The sequence below is a fragment of the Chelmon rostratus genome, chromosome 9, assembly GCF_017976325.1.
Source record: "Chelmon rostratus isolate fCheRos1 chromosome 9, fCheRos1.pri, whole genome shotgun sequence".
NCBI classification, from domain to species: Eukaryota; Metazoa; Chordata; class Actinopteri; order Chaetodontiformes; family Chaetodontidae; genus Chelmon; species Chelmon rostratus.
Genome location: NC_055666.1, coordinates 22,543,470 through 22,563,870, shown reverse-complemented (window position 1 = coordinate 22,563,870; position 20,401 = coordinate 22,543,470). Strand labels below are relative to the sequence as shown.

At 39.4% G+C, this 20,401-nt stretch overlaps 1 protein-coding gene across 1 annotated transcript; it reads left to right on the top strand.

Annotated features, from left to right (window-relative positions):
• Positions 1 to 1,626: 1,626 nt before the first annotated feature.
• egf (epidermal growth factor) lies at positions 1,627 to 19,544 on the top strand. Its single transcript, XM_041944443.1, has 23 exons — positions 1,627 to 1,705; positions 4,958 to 5,157; positions 5,298 to 5,479; positions 6,190 to 6,417; positions 6,527 to 6,729; positions 6,830 to 6,943; positions 7,070 to 7,192; positions 9,631 to 9,753; positions 10,550 to 10,675; positions 10,865 to 11,001; positions 11,341 to 11,489; positions 12,100 to 12,204; positions 12,861 to 13,084; positions 13,338 to 13,505; positions 13,844 to 13,990; positions 14,111 to 14,278; positions 14,380 to 14,496; positions 15,068 to 15,192; positions 15,516 to 15,679; positions 16,768 to 16,932; positions 18,664 to 18,766; positions 19,078 to 19,174; positions 19,293 to 19,544. The coding sequence occupies exons 2-23, from the start codon at positions 5,005 to 5,007 to the stop codon at positions 19,499 to 19,501; spliced, it is 3,330 nt and encodes a 1,109-aa protein (XP_041800377.1). The 5' UTR covers positions 1,627 to 1,705; positions 4,958 to 5,004; the 3' UTR covers positions 19,502 to 19,544.
• The last annotated feature ends 857 nt before the right edge of the window (positions 19,545 to 20,401 follow it).

Sequence of the window (20,401 nt, the reverse complement as noted above, 5' to 3'; positions counted from 1 at the left end):
ATGAGTGTAATTAGGCAGATTTGCTTCCAAGTTAAACTTAATGTGAAACAAACTTATCCGGAGCCCTTTCAGCCAGAGGTCAAGCACAAAGCCGCTGCAGCTTGATAAGTCAGCGCCGTTAATTTTAAACCAGCAATCCGTTAACTTTCCACTTAAATTACAGCAAACATTATGGAGCACCTAACGTTGCATAATCAAACCGTTCTTTCCTTGGTTTGTTGACACGGAATGTAGCAAAAATATAGAGAAAATGGGAAAACAACTATAGTTGGAATTAAGGACTGGAACTATATGTCTTCCAAAAGCAATGACATGAGTTGACATTTCATGCAGAAGCCACATCTACTTCTTGGTATCCTAGATACGCGCTCTATCCTGATGATTCAAACCCATGTGTGGCTGTCATTGAGCACACTAGTCACGTGAAGTGAAAATTACAGACATTAACATATTTATTATCTGCCAGGGGTGAAATCGTGGGAAAAGGTTAGTGCTCTTCAGACTGCTAACATTAGTCTGGAGACAAGGCAACTGTCTCAGCTATGTAAATCTTCGACTGCTCCTCTACAAGGTTACTGGTGACGCTGTTGCTGACAATATCCTAGTCATGGAGGGTATGAATAGAGGTTTTGGTTTGTGGAGTCTGTTAGTTGTTGTCCCGGGTAAAAAGAGGACAAACAATTTAGGGATAATCTGTTCCACTCCTCCTCCGTTCTCTTTAAATTACTCATTCTACCGATTCCCCCGGAAACCAGACGAACTTCAACAGGAGACAGTCTGACACACTGACTTCTCATTCACACACAGAAGACAAAACAGAGCATCGATTGTTAGTGTAGCATTTGTAAATTACACTTGTACTGTAAGCATATGCCATTTATGAATGGTGTCACAGTCTAAACAAAAGCAGGCCCAGAGATCAATTTTGTTCCATTATAGATAAATAAATATCTTAGTGCAGGGCTCAGTCTAATAGCCTTATATGCAATGTCCATCCCTGAGTCTCTCCCTCTCTCTCCCAGACACAAAAACGCTGTCTCAAACAGACACATCCATCCACATTCAGAAAGGACACGGGTCAAGGGGTGGAGTGAGGGTAAGATGTTGTTGTTATGTGGGAACTTTCTTCGGCTCAGCCTCATTTCTTGCATATTCCACATTCTGTTTGAGACACTGACTGCAGCTTAAAGAAGATCTTGCTCCAGTGCTGGACTAGCATGTGCAAAATTTACCACGGGGGTGTCAGGAATTTCAATCTTTGCTTCCAAAACAGACTGGCAGCCTGGGGCCAAAGTGGGGAGTGAGCAGGATCCCACACAGTTTTTTTTTTTTTTTTTTTTGCACTGGCAGTATTACCCTCTTCGTTCTGAGTGCTCCATCTTTTCATTGGGGTACATCTCTCTTTAATGTGACATCTTCCGGCATGTAAAGATCCACTGTCTTGGACAAGGATGCCAACAGTCCATAAGCAACCGTTGCTTAATTTTGGGGAGTTCTTGTGTGCCAGCGCTAATAGTGGGAATGCCTGAGAAAAAGTGAACAAGTGCAGCTCCCAAGGCAGGGACGGAGTGCAGGATTATGTTGGCTGCAACGATCACAGCAGCGCTCATCTATGTTATGGTGCTGAGCTCTGGAGCCTTAGCCCTCGGTACAGCATGTTGGGATGAACGCCTATCGCGAGCGGGGAGAAACAGCAGCTGTTTGGGTGAGTTCGGTTGACACCTCTCCTGCAAGGACTGATACAGCCACTGCATGGTACTGAAAGAAGTGATGCTGAAAGTATGATACACTCCTGGATTCACTATATATGCTCCTTTTGTCATTAAACCATATGTCAGAAATGTTCAACCTATCTTAAGGAGTTATTGTGCTTCGCTGAGAAAATAGATGACAATCCTTACATAATAACAGTATATCTGAGTATAGTTGATACTTCTGATGAAATTGCTCAGTAATATGACATTATCAGAGTGCAAGTTGAACAGGAGACTAGAACAACTTTCATAAGGCACAAATAAACAATGGTAGAACTTGATGACGTTCAATATATGCCTATATATCATGTATAGATATACAGAGTGCTACACTGCACAGCCGTTTTTGTTTTACGTACAATCCCTCACTGCATATAAATAATGAGTTCGTTAACCATGAAACTTTATTTTATTAATCTTTTGGATTCATTTTAAGTGGATTAGTATTACCTGAAGGTTAGTATGTCTAACCTTAGGTAACCTAGTTTGTATGTCTTCAAATTTCAACAGAAGGCTTTTGCTTCAGTGATACAAAAATCAAGCATTTTCTTAGTTGCTACAAATCCCATTCTGCACAAAAGCCCCCCCCCTACGTGGACATACACCATAACTGACTTTATACCGTAAACCGCTTTTACAACTATTGCTGCAATAGTAACTATTATAAAAGTACCCAACATCACTTAACAGCAGAGTAACAGAAGGTAAAAGTCAGCCACTATATTCCATATATGTGGCAAAGTGGACTTGGCTCAGCAGACAATATAATGCACTGTAGCAAACATTCAGTAAACTGGTCTGGGCTTCAGTGGGTGTATCTCAGCCTGAGCCCAAGTTTTTTGTGGGATGCCACAAGCAGTTTGCTTGAAGCTCACAGATGGTGATCTTGTAGGAATGGTTGCTGTCAGACCAGACTGCCAGAGTGTAGTTTTATGTCAGTAGACAGAAAACTAGACATCCATAAACTTAAGTATAAATGATTACACATTTTAAAAAATGATTTACATTGTATTTTTCCATTCTCATCATTATTCTGTGCCCTTCACAGAGAGGTCAAAGGTCATGGTCAGCTACAGCTCATTATCCTTTGAGTTGGTTTAGTTTCACTCCACTCCAGCAGGGTGGATACTTATCAGTGCAAGTGCTGGAACCTGGAGCCTTTTGTGAAAGGCAGTCTCACAATTAACTAGAAATTCTACCAGCCTGAGGCAGCACGTACTGTGGTTACAATAGCAAAGACAGCCATCCCAACACACCAACGATGAGATTAAAAAAACACTTTTTGCTCCTTTTCAAAATGTATTTATCCTCCTCAAACTCTTTTTCCATTTTGCATCATGACAGTCAGGTGGGGTGGGTGGGGCACCACGGTCGCTCACCTGCTGAAGTGTGCACCACTTGTCGGGGCTGAGTTCTTACTGCGGCGGTGTGGGTTTGAATCCTGCCTGGGCACCCTGGCTTTCACCTCTCTCTCTACTATCGCTATAAAATAAAGGAAAAATGTCCAAAAGCATTCTTTAAAAAAAACATAGGTGTGGGTAATGTGAATATAATCTTCTATACTGCATGTAATTTTATAGAGTAACGTCAATATCTGCATATTGACGTTACTCTATATAAGTGATTTCCTATTAACTCACTTGAGAATTCCTACAGTGATAACATAACATAACCAGATGAGGATATCTATTTTCAGCCATTTCAAATAATTAAATTTCTAATTAACTAATAAATACAACAACCCTGTAAATCCAATACTGCTATAAGTGGCATGTGGCATGCAGCATTAGTGGAACCTGTTTTTGTGTCACTTTGCTGTCAGATTGAAAAAGTCCTTACTCGTTTATGGGTTGTTGTTTTTTTTTATTGTGAAATGGGAAATGTTTGAAAGCACCTCTATTCCCCATAGCATCCGATGAACTGAGCTTACTAGGTCAAGAATCATGTTGACCACCATGTGAACTTGTCAATTAATGATTCATCGGGATGCCTCCTAGCAACTCGGCACCAGTGGCCATCTAAGTGACATACATTTCATTATGTTGTTTGTCTGGTGTTGCTCATTGTTTTCTCCATTCCACAGAGTTAAGAGCAGTATCCATGGTTGCACATGACACTGCTATTACGATGATAGACCAGAGCACCTTCTATCAATACTAATCCAGACAGCGAGCACAGATCACCTCATAGTCCAGTTTGTCAAGGTTTAACAGGCTTAAGACCATCTATGTTTTATGAAATCTAAGTCAATGTTTCAACAACAGACATGTCAGAGTGGACATGAACTCCTTGTTTTACAAATGTAGAAATTTTGTTTCTTTTCTGCTGCTCCTGTCTATCAGAAATTTGTGATAATGTTGTGTACTAAAGCAGAAACCTGTGAGAGAAAGCACTAACAATCATTTTAGCTGTGAACTTCATTCATTGCAGACTATCGTCAGAGTCAGTCGGTATAGAGCAAAAGCTATTTGTTGCTAAGGGATAATGTTGTCTTCAGAAGCAGCTGAGTCGGCCTTGAACTTCATCCCATTAGAGCCATGAATTCGAATTTTGACAAACTACAACTGCAGCTTGACACAAAGAGGAAAGAAGCAGCAATTGAAGTGTTAAATGTTGCCATAGTTACGTACCTACCTGCCCCTGGGATTCATTTAGTTAAAATGAGGATAAGCATAGACTGTATTATATTAAATATTTAATACATTTTAAATTGAACATGCTGCATATATGCTGTTGTAAAGCAGTTAGTGATTTCGTGGTTGAAAAATAAGAGGGAAGTTCTGTAGACCATATCCTCTCTCTTTCACTGACATTTAGAGCTGCAAGGTTTAATCGACTAATTGATCAAGAGAAAATTAATCAGCAACTATTTCAATAGTCAATTAACAATTTCAATTATTTTTCAAGCAAAAATACCAAATATTGTCTGGTTTCAGCTTCTCAAAAGAGAGAATTTGCTTGGACAAAACAAGCAAATTGAAGAAACTGTGAATGGCAGTTTGAAACATTGGCTCACTGAAGCATGCAGCATCTGACAATTTGTTGTGAAACAAAACTAAAAGTCACAGATTATTTGCCATTTTGAAGGTACCTTTGTCTGCAAATATTTGGCTTTAGAATGACTTGTGCTGCGTGTTTTAGGGCCTTAAAAGAATTGGATTCATGAGATTAATGAAAGGCATGTGATGTTGTATGTTGATAAGCTCCACAGCCCTTCCTGATATTCGGCCATGGTAAAGCCATTCATCGGATGGACCTTGATGGGAAGAACCAGAGGAGGCTCGTGGCTGGCGTGGGGAGTTCTATCCTGCTCGACTTTCATTTCAGAGAAGAGAAAGTTTACTGGGCTGACAAACACACTGGGGTCATCTACAAAGCATCAGTGAGAGGAGCACACAGACAGGTGATTATATAACTACTCTAAAAAGGTACATAGAGATGAGCAAAACTCAAATCTTTGGTTGCTTTTCCTCAAGTTTCAACAATTATGCATTGATCTGGGATTCAATTAATCAAATTTTAATTTGAATGTTTGTGTTCCAGAAACTGTATTCATCTGCCAGACACATCTCGGGCCTTGCATTGGACTGGATTCAGAACAGTGTGTATTGGACAAGTGGAGAAAAGGGAAAAATCAAGAGAATGGATATAAATGGGAAAAATGAAAGGACTCTTTTGAGACACTTGACCCAGCCAAGTTCTCTAACTGTTGACCCCACTAACAGGTAATCCATTCTCCATCAAACTTTTGTGGTTGTCGTGGTGGCGCTCCTTTTCTCGTGCAGGCGGATTATGCGTCGAGTGAAATGATATTGCATTTATTAAAAGAAAAGATGGGCAGGAGCCGAGCAAATGACTCTTATACAACCCCTCACGCAGTTCAGATTCCTGACAGTTTGTCTGTGTTACTATAAATGTTTCATCTCTCTCCATCAAACATGGCTGGCACAGAGGTGCAAAATGACAGACTGACTTTCACATACCACCAGTCTCTCTGGTCAAAGATGGATTGCATTGGGTCCAGTAAACTGACAAGTGGATGTGCACAAGTGAATAATGGCAGCGAAGAATTTTTATTAGCATTTTAGAATATTTCTCCATGATAATGAAATGCTAAGGGCATGTTTTAAATTACCTTTTAATATTTTTTAGACATGTCTATGGGGTATCTCATACTTTATTAAAGATTGTCAAATATGACTACAAGGCAAAAATATAATGAAGCTGCTGATTTGAGGAGGATGTTGGCATTCATATGAATAAATGTCCAGAATGTTAATAGGGATGCTAGCAGAAGTAGTTTACTTAATTTGCACTATTTTTGAAACAGATAAACACAAACAGTTAGTAAATAATCTAGTTTAGTAAATAATAATAGAGAAATTTGGAAATATGTCACTGCAAAGCTCTTCATAACACATGCTGTCTTCTGCAGATTTCTTTTTTGGCTGTCTGGTGGCATGACTCCAAGCATCCAGCGGTCTGATGTGACAGGCCAAGCAAAAACTACACTTATTAAAATAGCAGAACAACTGAAAGCACTGTCGATTGACAGAGAGGAGAAAAGACTGTTCTGGGCTCAGTTTGGTCTGCAAGGAGAAAGTGCCATTGCCTCTTGTGATTACAACGGGAACGTCCTTCACATCATAGATCAGCCACTTCGGTGAGCTTTCATTGTTTTCCAAAGAATTACTCATCCTTTTATTTTTGTTTGCATCTTTCCTCTAAGCAAACTGGAATAATACACTTTGGTTTATGTCTCCTCTGATCAGGTCTCAGTCACTGGGGATATCAGTTTTTCTGGAGCACTTGTACTACACTGATGCTGAATCTCGTAGTATAAAACAAGTAAACAAATACTCTAGTGGAGAGCCGTTGAATGTTAACAGAAAACCAATGGCAAAACCCCCGGTTGATATTAAGGTGGTACATCTCCTCAACCAGCCAATAGAAACCTCCCAGTCATCATTTCCAGGTTACAGCTGAACTTACTTGCTACTTGTATTTCCATTATTTCAGATGTGACTCAAATGACAATGTTTTAGTAATAAATTGCCGTTAACCCTTTCAAACAGGTTGTGACGAGCAGAGTGGAAATTGTGTGAATGTGTGTTCAAGTCTAGCTGAACCAGGGACTTGTCAATGCAGCGAAGGCTTTGCTCTCAGTAAGCAAGGCACACACTGTGAAGGTTGGTATCTATGTCACACACAAACAAACACATACAATGCAAATAAAGTACGAAAAGGCATTACAATAACAGCATGTACTAAAACATTATATAAAGGTGATATCATTATATTTGTCTGTGCCATAGACGTGAACGAATGTGCCTTTTGGAACCACGGCTGCTCTCTCGGTTGTGAAAACATCCCCGGCTCCTATTTCTGTACCTGCCCTAAAGGATATGCCCTCCTACCAGACAGGAAGACATGTCAAGGTATAGTGAAAACACGCTGATCATAAAACCAATATATATTCTATTCAATTCCAAACTATTAAAAAGTCCTAGTTTCAATTCCATAGTGGGTCTACGAGTAGAAAACACACAAACTGATGAAGCTATATAACCATAAAGATACATTTTCACTTACAGTTTTTAAAGATTGTGAATACACTGCTGGATGATGCTGACATCATCAATAAAATTGTCTCAACCCCTTGACTGATGAGAAATGGCATTAATGTACTATTCAATATAATACCATTAAGTTGGTTTGTACTCAAAGGATAACTTTCGTTTTTTACAACCTGGACCTTATTTCTAGGGGAATAGCACCAGCATATCATAACAAAATATTGGAATATGAACGAGTTTCGCCGCAGATTATGCGTTATATAGAGGCTGCACATGGATGCCCTGAGTACTTGCATTATACGGATATACGCGCCGCTCCTCTGGGGCTAATTTCTTCAAAACGACTCCAAATGCCACCAAAGTTGTGTGGGTGAGTAAATGGTCGTATTTAATGCTACAAATAAGGTCCAGGTTGTAAAAAACGAAAGTTATCCTTTAATGTGAAGCTATGTTAAGTGCAGTGTGAAGTAGAACTGCATGACAAACTGGAAAATGGACATCTAGGTGTTTCTGAAGCATTCTGGTCTGAGCTGAGCTGCAGAATCCTTGCACTTGGTTTTGGTCAGCATAATGAACTAGTTTCAACTCTAGTTTCAGCTCTAGTTTCTTTTTGTGGTGCTATGAAAGGTGGCATTTGTCCCCCAGACACTACTTTGACCCTGCAGAGCCAATAAAAAGGCTGGGTCATACGCTAGACATCCTTGACTAGACATTTGTGAGCAGCCAATTGTGTGTCAGGTTACTTGGGTCAAAACGCTGACACTTTGTCACTAAAGGTCTAGTCGTACTGAGACGGAGGGTGGATGGAAGCAGTAATGACACATTAAAATATATAATAATAATAATATATCAACCAATTTTCTGACAGAAGTGGTAAAAAACACTAAAACATATGCTGTTTGGAGACATTTTGATAGTTTCCCTTTTCCAGGTATTCCATATAGCTTTTCTACGTCAGTCTGGCTGCTCATTCCTCTCTGCCATAATGCAGGTCTGTTGTCTGCAAGCGTAACAACAGATCCTTTTTAAGTGAACAGATACCTCGGACAATCTAATATCTCGGCACAAACATATGCATTGCAGTCATGAGGGAATGTATGGAAAATTTCATTTAGTTAAACAAACTGGAAAAAACAACATATTTTGTCAATTTTTTTAAATATTTTTTCCTAAATTGCTGGCAAATTTGCCCTAATACCATCATGTCCATGCAGTGATTAACTTCATAAGGTTTTAAAACACATTATAGACACATCCTAATCTCTTCTCTTCTAATCTCACAGCTATGAGGCCAAGAGAACAGGCGATAGCTCACACACACAATGAGATTAATGACGAGGTGGCATTTACAGCAGGGAACATATCTGGTCAGCAGCTTTGTCTAAGCTGTTCAGCAGACAACCTTTGCAAAGGTCCAGAAGAAAACAAACATGCAGCCAACAGGCTAGACAATGGAGACGACAGAGATTACATGGAGGAGGAAGCCGTGGCTGCCGGGCTGTTTAAGTCTTTTATTTTTGATTCAATAGCAACAAATGAGAAAAAATAATTTACAAAACATACATAAAAGTAAAATCAGCTGTTTGTCCAATGATTTAGCTGTGTTTTAAGTTAATTTTTAGAGCAAAGTATATTTTTTTAATCTTCCATTCTTTTATCATTTTTTATATAGAGAGTTGTTCTTCCTATACATCTGCTTATAATGTATTAATCATTTAATATAAAGTATAGTATTGAGTTGGTGAAATGGCAAATTTTTTACTTATCACCACTTACCATAAAAAACTGCAAAAAACGTGCTAGCTGGAGCAACAATTTTACCAACTACCACCAGAGAAAGAGGCACAGCAACAGATACTAGAAATATTTCACATTAGATTCACATCTGTATGACCTGCCTCTGTATACCTGGCCCATATTAACAGGTAGAGGAGATACCACACTCCTGTGAGCTAACATTACATCACTGTGTGGCCTTTGACTGCATTCTCATCACACTTTCACCTATCTTGATAGGGTTAGGGCTGACTTCATAAAGGGATTTTGCCAGAGAAGGGCCTAAGAAGCTTGTTGTCCATCTGGCTCTGTTCGAATCTACAACCTGCTGAGCCCAAAAATAACCTGGAAAATTCTTGAACCCTTAATGGACAGTTGTGTAATGACATTCTTTAACTTCATTAAATCCTACATCCGTTTTCGTGGGTTTAACTCACATAGCTTTGATTTACCAGATTTGTGTCATTCTTGTTACGATGGAAAGGAACAGGGTTTGAACGTATATATTTTCTTTCCACAATCAGAGATCATACCATGTGAAGGCAATATCACCAGGTGCGGCCATGGATGCCTGACAACAGACGAGGGTGCTGTCTGTGTGTGTCCTGAGGGATCGATACTACAGGAGGATGGACAAGCCTGCACCGGTGTGGACTATAATACAGTTTATTGGCTGTTTATTCTTATTATTCTACCTAACATTTAGAATTTTGTACAAATTATCCATAAAAAACATAATATTCATATTTTGTGAAAATTTGTAATTTACTGTTTTAGTTTTCACAAATACACCAGTTTAGAAAGTATATGCTGAATTATAAACATTCCAGAAATATAAATATACTTTAACAAGACAAACAACTGAACTAACAACATCAACTCAAAGTGGTCAAACTGAGGTCAGATGATCGAAAGCCTTACAGTGCAGCAGTTCAGTAACCAGGCGGCTCTGCATTACTGCTCAACAGATGATGATCACACAAGTGATGAAATCGGTTTAGAGTCAGACATCATCTATGAAGACTGAGGTTTTATTATATGGTTTAATTCGCCTGCGTAGATCATTTGGATTCTTGCAAACCCTCTTAAAAAGAGGTATTCTGTCGGCAATGACTCAAGAGCACGGTACATATGGAAAATTTCCTTCCCCTACAACCAGAGTAAATGCAGTAAACAAGAAAGTTGCCTTTCTGGTGTATGAAGCCTGAATAATTAAATATGAATTTAAAACATAGCTTCCGTTTTACTGTCCCGTAATAGAGGAACAGGCACAATTAGGAAAGAGAAAATGTTTTACATTACATACTAATTTTGTATTACCAGTAATAAGATAAAGTAGAATTATATTAAACATACTGTATGGGTCCTGTTAGAAAATTGGGCCTCTGTGTGAAGAACAGAAGCTTATCTGTGTGCGTGTAACACAGTTTGTCTCTGTTGCAGGCTGCTCGTCTGCAGACAGAGGGGGTTGCAGTCAGCTCTGTACTCCCGTCACCCCTAGTAGGTGGCAGTGTGGTTGTCTGCCTGGCTACCAGCTCTACCAAGACGGCAAGCGCTGCATTGCGCCTGGTGAGTCATACTATGGCAACACAGTCAGCTGAGGCGGTTAAGCCCACACAGATAAACACTCCGCATCTATCTAATCTTACAGTCTGCCTTCCTGTTTCACAAACACACTCTGTAATTTAAATAAAGGTAAAAAAAATAACACAATAAAATGCAAATGCCATCATAAGATAATGTATTCTTATTCTTCAGGACCACCACCTTATCTACTAGTTGCTAATCTAGTGGACGTACGGCAAATTAATCCTGATGGCACTGGGGATCAGAGCCTTGTGGAGGAGCCCAGAGGCACAATCATAGCTTTGGACTATGACCCCGTCCAGAACAATGTAAGATGAAAACCTCCTTTATCTTTGTTTTGTTTCAGATTTTTCAACATAGTAACAGAATATGAACTATACTGACCCCAGGCCTCCAGAAGCCTTTGGTGTACCAGATTCAGGTTTTCATGAAGATACCTAGTGACACCTACTGGATGGAGACTGTAATTTAAAGGACTGTAGGGTTCAGCAATGTTTAATGAAAAACAAGCTTTTCTTTTTTCTTCTTTGGTTATTGCTTTTTTTAATGCTTGCATTACACAACATATTCCATGTTTTACTGCTTGTACATTTTTATATCATGCATGCAATGCATTTCTTCATACGTTTCTTGTATACATTTTGAAGGTGTACTTCGCTAGTACAAGCCAGAAGACAATTGAGCGGGTTGATTTGAACGGTGGGTCCAGAGGCGTTCTCGTCTCTGATGGTTTGGACTCTCCAGAAGGACTGGCCATAGACTGGATCCACCGCAGGATGTACTGGACAGATAAAAGGTGTGCGGTGTTTGCCGAGAGTAAATGTTGAGATTGTTTGTGCAAAGATTGTTTCATTAAGTGATGGAGATGTGTTTCTTTGCTTTGTTGATCTACTTAGGTCTGTTTTTCTCAAATCTCAAATAATTGCACAGGGCATTTAACTGACATTTTCAAAAAGGTCCACTGAGTAGGATTTAGTAACATCTAGTGTTGAGTTTGCAAACTGCAACCAACTGAATACCTAACCCAGCCACACCCGGCCCTTCTAAGCCTGTAGGAGAAATTATAGTGGCCGCAAAAACAAAACTGGCCCTCTCTAGGGCCCGAATTTGGTTTCGTTCGGGGCTACTGTAGAAACATGGCAATGCAATATGGCGGACTCCATGGAAGAGGACCCACTCTCTCTGTAGATATAAAAATCTCATTCTAAGGTATCGATAACACAACAATTCTTATTTTCTGCTGATTATGCACAAATGAATATTGCATTTCATTTCTGCTAATAGATCCACCCAAATCCTTCACACTGGTCGTTTATGAGTACATTTTTTTTATAATAAGTAGATGATCAGAATCAATACAGTTTTTGTTTTTCTGTTTTACACTTCTGAATACTTCTGTCCTCCAGCCAGTCAACGGTTGACTGCAGCAGCTTGGCTGGACTGAACAGAGAAACCATTGTAAGCAAAGGGCTGGAAAAACCAAGAGGAATCGCAGTTCATCCTTTGGCAAAGTGAGTGTGGCTGTATGTGCATGCTAGTTTCAGAAATGACCACAAACTCACTGCAACTCATCTTGAAGTGTGTCCTGAGCGGAGTGGGGATGGGCCCGAAAATTTAATTTGTTCAACTCTGACCTGAGCTCTGCTTGAACTGCAAGATGAATGAAAAACTAATTGCTTGTGTTTCTGAATTTCCAGAACTGACCAAACAACAGCTCGGTATGATATGATATATGGAGAGAGAAAAAAAGATAGTTGCTAGAGTTGATAGTTTAAAAACTACAGATAAAGCTATCAGGTTTGTTACAAAAACAATAGCTTTAGCTATCTACAATACTGCTAACCACATTAGCTTTTTTAGCTGAGGTGGAGTTGCTTACAGCAGCACAGAGAGCTATGGAGTCATAAATACTGTGCTGACCAGGCAGAAAAGACGAGTATATTTCTATTGTACTGTAACCATTTTACCTACCACATCTTTAACCTCAAGAACATTGTCCCTTTTACATTAAGTAGCTTCAAAACTAAAAAGCTTACTTCACTAATTCAAAATGATCGCCTGCATGTCACGTACAGTGTTTGCGATTATCAACACACTGAGGTTGTCTGAAAATAATAAATCTCCTATGCCAAATTCACATTGCTCTTTTTTTTTTTTAATTTTTGAGGAAGTTGTTCTGGACCGATATCGGCACCCAGCCTGTCGTGGAAAGTGCGTCTTTGGAAGGGAAAGACCGGGTTGTCATTGCCAGCACCAACCTTGTGTCACCGAGCGGCCTGACCATCGACTTCACAGAGGATCGTCTGTTCTGGTGCGACCAGAGGAGGGGCCTGGTGGAGACGGCTGCCCTGGATGGTTCAGATCGACAGGTCCTGTTAGAGAACCAAGTAGGTGAGGCTTGTGTGACACATACACATGCACAAGTTCACTGTATTGACAAAAAGCTGTATTATAATATTATAATCACAGAAAGATTGGCTTGTCATTAAGGCAAAGCAAAGCAAAAAAAGGTACCTTCTTTAACGAGTGTCTCTGCTTTCACAGTAGTCCCTATGACAGTATGAACACAAGATATTTAATATCGCTCACCTCAAAACACTTACTGAACGCAGGTCTTTTTTGCCCTTTATTCCAATTCATACAGGTCGACCTTTTGATCTTGCAGTATTTGAGGACAGGTTGTGGATATCTGATCGGGAGCACAAGCTGCTGAGTAGCATACACAAGCGGACTGGGAAAAAGCTGCACCGTATCCATGGCAACATGGTCCAACCGGCATCCATTGTGGTGGTTCATCCTCTTGCTAAACCAGGTACAGAGAGACAACAGGGATTCAACACTATATTTAGCAAGTCTAGCATAAAGAATATCAAAGGATTGTAAGATGATCTCAAGTTGAGATTGCACATTGGGATATTCTGGCCCTTATGACTGCTAGGATTTACGAAGATTAAAAATTATTTACTATGCAAAATGCTGACTAAACAATTTCCTGCACATTCATTGCAGATGGCCAATTTCTAAATTAAGCTGTAAAGCAGATGAAATAAATATGGGTGGACCAGCAACATCAAAAAAATAAAAATAAAAAAAATCCACCCTTCCTTAAAATTCATGATCTGGCTTCCATTTGTCATTTTGCATCTTTAGGGGCAGACGTTTGCCTTCATCTGAACGGCGGTTGCGCTCAGGTGTGTGAAAGCAAACTGGGATTCGCCCACTGCTCCTGTCTGTCACGCTACATCCTATCAGCTGATGGAAAAAGTTGCTTGCCTGCCGATGCCGATGGAACAGCAGGTGATTTATTTCAGGCTATCTTAAGGTGCAAACACATCTGTATAAGCTAACTATATCTGTATATAAGTAAAACTGTCTTATGATGCATGCTTACGTTAACTATATGCATTCATTGTGTAGAACATGGAGACCGTGAACCCACTGTTTTAACGTCTCTCAAAAACAAAACACTGAATGATGACAGCACGCCCCTGACAACACCCGAGCTGTCGACTGATAACGCAGAGGTTAATTTAGACTCTGAAGTAGGCAGTGAGCCAACTCTCTTCACAGACAAGATGGTTTCAGGTAACAGTGTACTCTTATAAGCAAATTTTTGGTAGTTCTTCCCATTCAACATTCATACTCTAACTAAATGTTATGATTCCATATGTCCCCTTCTCCGTCAGACCAGAATGAGTGTTACTCACTTCGCTGTGATGTAAATGCACAGTGTCTGCTGAATGCTGGCAGTCCATCCTGTCTATGTGTGGAAGGTTTTACAGGTGATGGACACTTGTGTGTTGGTGAGTACTTCTGGTCCTGTACTGTAAATGTGGAGAGGATGAAGCAACATATCCTGCAGAAAGCTTATAGGATTACGTTTGATACAGAGACACTTTTATCTCACTTACTGTAGCAGGGGTTTAAATTGAACATTTTGACATAAGTCACAGCACTGGGAGCTGAACTGAGTTTTAGATATAAAAACGCTTCACAGAGGTAGAGCTGCTCTGGAAGCAAAGATAATGACAATTTTTAAGATAAACATTAATGAGAGGAGCTAAAGCCAAAATGCCTAAAAGGGAAACCTAAAAATGTAACTCTTCCAATAACTCATTATAATTTGCTTTGCAGTGTAAATGTTTGCTAGATTTCTCTACATGCTGGAATAACAGGTTCAAACTAATTTAATGGATTTAACAATATTTTTACTAATGTACCAGAGAAGGCCTACAACCAGTCTATCACCATTCATCTATGTTTAACTGTAATGCTGAAGGAATTTTGATTTTGATGAGCTTCTAGCATAAAATTTTAAACCTCTGCTATTTTTAATACGATAAAAAATGTAGGTATCTTCTCCTTTTGCTTTAGATATTGATGAGTGTAAACAGGGAACTCACAAATGTGACAACAACGCACAATGCCAAAACACCGTGGGAAAGTATCTCTGCAAGTGCCAGGCTGGAAACCACAGCACTGGCAAGACATGTCGATGTGTGTCTCGATTATTTACTGCACATATGATTTTAAGTATCACGGTTATTATAGTTAGAATATTAGACAAAACTTTGTTACTAAAGCCAGGATTAGTGCACATTCTCTCGCTACTGATCATCACATGTACAATTTGAAGTGGTGAGAGATTAGGCCGAAAACCAGCGAAGTGGAGGATTATATCCAGTATGAATCAGCATAGCCAACACTAGTGAAACCCAATTATCTATCATTACTGGGATGTAATATAATCGCTTTGATTATAAATGGAATACAGTCTAATCTGTCTAATTTAATGAAAGTATGTCCCTAATCCTCTCAAGAGTTGGAGACCCTATCGCCGTGGGTGACGACTGGTAGCCCTGCTGATGTCACCACGCAGCACCACAACAGTAACTCAGTAGAGAGTTGCCCATCCACCCATGAGTCCTACTGTCTGTACCAGGGTGTCTGCTTCTACTTTCCTGAAATGGAGTCCTATGCTTGCAAGTAAACAACCCCTCCTGTGTAACCCCCTCAGTATGACCCCTGACCTTTAACAGTTTACTGATATCTCGTGTTCAGAGGAGGCATATGCGAACGATGCTCACTTTGCCAAACTGACATAATTTAGCCATCGATAGGTCAATAACAAGCTGCTCTTCATTCTGTTAAGATGGTTTACAATAATAAGTGGCACGCTAAAATATGCAGCAACTCAAACTGTTACCACAAGAATATTTAAGTGTTCTCTGGGAAGCATTTTCCTTTTCAAGCAACACTTCACTAACACTTTGAAATAAAATTCATCATCATAAAAGACCAACACTGTGAAAAAAAAATATGAGAATACCTGCTGCACCACATATTGCAGGCTTTCTGGTGTCTTCTCTTTCATCTCCTCATCTCTCATGTTATTCACTACAGCTGACAAGCAGTAGGTGTCACTATTGCTCCATGATTAAAGCCATTGCCTCATGAGAATGGGGCTATACAGTAGGCCAAGGAATTCAGAATTTGCCCTTTTTAATCTTTAAAACACAAATCTAACATGACAAAAAACACATATCTAACATGACAAAAAAAGCATATATATTTCAAGTTGGTGAGCAGCAACATTTTGTGAGTATGATCTTAAATATCATAACCAGCTCTAATGGAAGCAGTACAAGAATCACTGAAATCTGTTTTATAGATGTGTGCGTTTCAGTAGTCAACCCTAGTGCTCATTACACATATTATACTGTTAACATAAAGTCTTTACACGTATTTTGAGAATTTTGTTGTTATTGAAATCTATAATCTCAAATAACTGTGGTCACGTTTAAGCAGAACCTTTGTTCATAATGTCATGAAAAGAGTATTATTCTTTTTTTTATCATTTTGTATGTGTGTTATGTCTAATGTGTCATATGCATGTGCCCCCCTGAGTTAAAATCTTCTAAGTACACTAGTAATTGGTCAAAAACAGATTCTGATAATGAACCACATAATTATGCCTTATGCCAATTCCCATGTGCTCCTGCTGGCACACCTGAACATAAAATGTTTGCTTTTAAGTGGAACTTAAAATTGTGACTTTGCCAAACCTGTTTCAGTTGTGTATCGGGCTTCATGGGGGAGCGTTGTCAGTTCAGCGACCTGGAGTGGTGGGAGCTTCAGCAGGCTGAGGAGGAGAAGAGGAGAAACGTGGTCATTGCGGCCTGCATGGTGGTCCTTGTTTCCCTGCTCTCCATCGCCGCCTGTGTCACCTACTGCTACGGGTGAGAGGGGAGAAGGAGGAGACGTGGTAAATTAAAAATGAAGGAAAAAACAGATAAAGAGAGGAAGCAGAGAAAAAAGAACAAAAAACTTGGAAGAGTCAAAAAGGTTAAATAAGGTTAAATATAGTAAGGACTGAAATAAATAAATGAATGGCAAAGTCTAATGAAGAGAATGTAGAAGGAAACAGAATGAGATAGAAAGGTAGTAAAGAAGAAAAGACTGGAAGGAGGAGTCAAAAGTGAAAGGAGAAAAAAAAAACAAAGTAAGGAAAATGTACAGAAGAAAGGAAGGTAAAACAAACCAGAGAGGAAATGAGTAGAGAAAGGAGAGCATTCCATTCAAACAAGAATATGTTGTTTCATTTACAACTAAAGATGCAAGGAATGTGCAATATAAAAGTGTGAAATATTTTCTATAATCAGCCTTAAAGAAAATTTTAACCATTTGCTCAAAACTACATTCCATATGTATCAAATTCAACAACTGCTTATCCCTAAAATTAGTATAATGCAAAACCAACCTTGTCTAGACAAAGTGAGAAATAATGCCCCCAAAAGAGTTCAATTCTTAATGGCTTTTTTAAAAAGGTTGGAGCATTGTTATGGTCTTAGAAAGGGTTTTATAGGCTTTTTTGGCCCTAATCGTAAACAAATCATAAGAATCTGGGAATAGTTCTGCTGAGTAAATCTGAAAATGTGTATGTCAATGTGTGAGCTGGTGTATGCATTGCAATAATGAAGCGTAATCTAAGCCGTGTTGAGTTCAGTCTTTGGGACACTGGAAGCACAGATAGCCAGGGAGGAGCTGCTCCAGCAATGAATGAGCTGACAGCATTTAGAGGTGTCTATCAAACCCAGGGTGGCATGAGCCGTGTAATGTAGGTGTCTCGGCATGACAGCAGCAGGTCGCGGAGCAGATCACATGTGGAACGAATGGCAGCATGCAACCCTGGTTAGCTGAGAGGAGCATACGTAAACTACAGTAATCCCCCCCTCCCTTTTATTTCCACCTGAGCTGTCTCTAAGTAGCTGATTTGTTTTACGGTTGTTTCGCTGGCTTACGGACAAGGCTGTCGGCATTCTCCACTCTTTTGACTCACAAAGCACACCCCTCCTCTCCACCTACTACATCCTAACGTTTGGAGTCTTGGTCCCCCTGTGGAAGTGGCACGCTTTCAATTACATGCTTGGTTTAGCTTGTTCCACAGCAATTACACATAAAAATAGGTCATTTCTCAGCTACAAAATGGAGCCGTTGAGGTATGACCCCAGTGGAAACGCTACATGGCCGCCAATAGCTCTGTCTCAAATTGCCTTCTGCACTTGACTGCAAGTGCACTTGCGCAGTTTTTGAGTTTGGTGGTTTAGCTTCCTCCGCAACACCCACACACACGTGAAGCATCATACAGTACACAGCGATATGGGTTCAAAAAAATAAAAAATAAAAAAACTGTGTCTCAGACATGCAAACAAATCCACTGAAAGTGCACACACACAAAAAAAAATGTGTGTGAAAATAAAGGTGTAATGTATTACACTCTTAACAGGTTATGTAAAACAAAAGTTTTATATTTCCTACCATGTTGACTTTGCAAGAGCACCATCCCTCGACTTAATATCCATGTAAAGGCCATGTGAGTCTGTTCATTTGTGTTGAGTGAGTTTGAGGACCCTCGGGTTAAATACATTAATATGAAAACTGCATGTGTGATTTTACTGTCTTCCACGCAGAACGAGGAAATTCTTCCACAAACAGCCCTCAGTGGATAATGTGAGTGAGACCAGTGTGACAGATGAGAGCATGTCAGAGTCCACTACCACCAGTGTGCCTCGGGTAAGACCATCATCACTAAGATGTGCCATAAAATATCTTCAAGCAATGGAAGCAATGAACCAGAGGTTTATGTGAATGAATTGACCCAAGTGGAGTCATAGTTCTGTATCCTTACAGACTTTGCAGAACATACTAGTGAACTTACATTTAAATCAACACAAATTCAGTAAAGTTATATATAATTAAAGATGGAGAAGACAGTATAATGCAGACTCAAAACTGACTTGGTTAACAAAGTATAGTTAACAAATGGAGCAAGAGTTCTAAATAAATTTATATAGAAACTAATAAAGCTCTTTATGAATCTGTAGTTCTACATGGTGGTAGAAAATGGTGTGGAAGGAATCGTCATCCCTGGTATGGGCTGTCCAAGGAGAGCTGTCTGTCCATCCTGCTCTTCAGAAACAGGTAACTGAAACATTTAGTATTATTATTCCATTTTCTGCCTGCAACTAGACAAATCTGCACCCATGCTGTGATATTCTGACTGCGATTGAATTCCCTAGTTATGATGTTTTTTTGCCAGGTGACAACCCCGAGTCTGAAGCGCCAGGAACATTGTCCAAACACAACAGAGGGTATGAGTGCTCCATGCTGTCTGCTGTTGTCATGGAGACCAACCAACCAACAGTCCATCACTCAAGTCCATCATTGTCAAGCTCATATAGCTCATATACGTCTTTCAAACCACCGCCGCTCTCCCAGACTCCCAGCCCAGAGCCCCCTGCTTCTTAGTTTACAAGAGAGGCCAAAGCAGCTGTACAGTTAAACGCACACATACCGTAACATCTGGCTGATGTTCAAACTGCAAATTCAGTTCCTCGAAATACCTCACACATGAAAGAAATGTCACAGAAGATGTTACCTACCTAAAAACTACTTGTGGCATTTTTGAATTAATAAAAATCTGGTTTGCTACTCTCAACTGTAGATTTCTATTACACGCACAATATATTAATGCCAGGCTAGTTCATGAAAGCTATTTTAAACACAGGTATCTGGAAGTATTACCCAGAATAAATTAATAATGTGGTACACAGGAGGACAGGTTTTGTATCAGTATCTGGTTTGAAACCTAACCTTATTGTAGCTGGCAACAGTATATATGTCATGTAAGATACATTAGTACAGTATGTCTTAAGTTTCAAAGTAGATCTAAAGTATATAATCATTTATAAGTGTTGTACAAGCTCATGTAGGAAAAAAAAAATAGAGGAACCAATCACATATACAAACTGAGTAACAAGCAAACCAAGACAATAAACTCTGATCAAAATGATGACATGAAAAAAAACTTCCACTTATTAAAATTAGAGCATAAGCAATTAAATAAAAACAGCTTGATTTCTGTTTGTCCAGCATAAAGCATTAGTACTAGTCTAGCATACATACTACAAGCTTAATTCATGTTTTATTTCTAGAGCTCAATATTGAGAATTTGTCCAAATGTTTCAGATGTATTTAGATGCATTTTACCATCCCTGAAAGGATTTCACTCCTTGCATTGGAAGGTCTAAATGTTGTTTGTGCAGCCATTTCAATAAAGCAAACAATGTTGTTGATATGTCCAATCCAGACATTTCATCTGCTCAATAAACTATGAGCTATTGTTCCTTTTTAATTATCATCTGAACA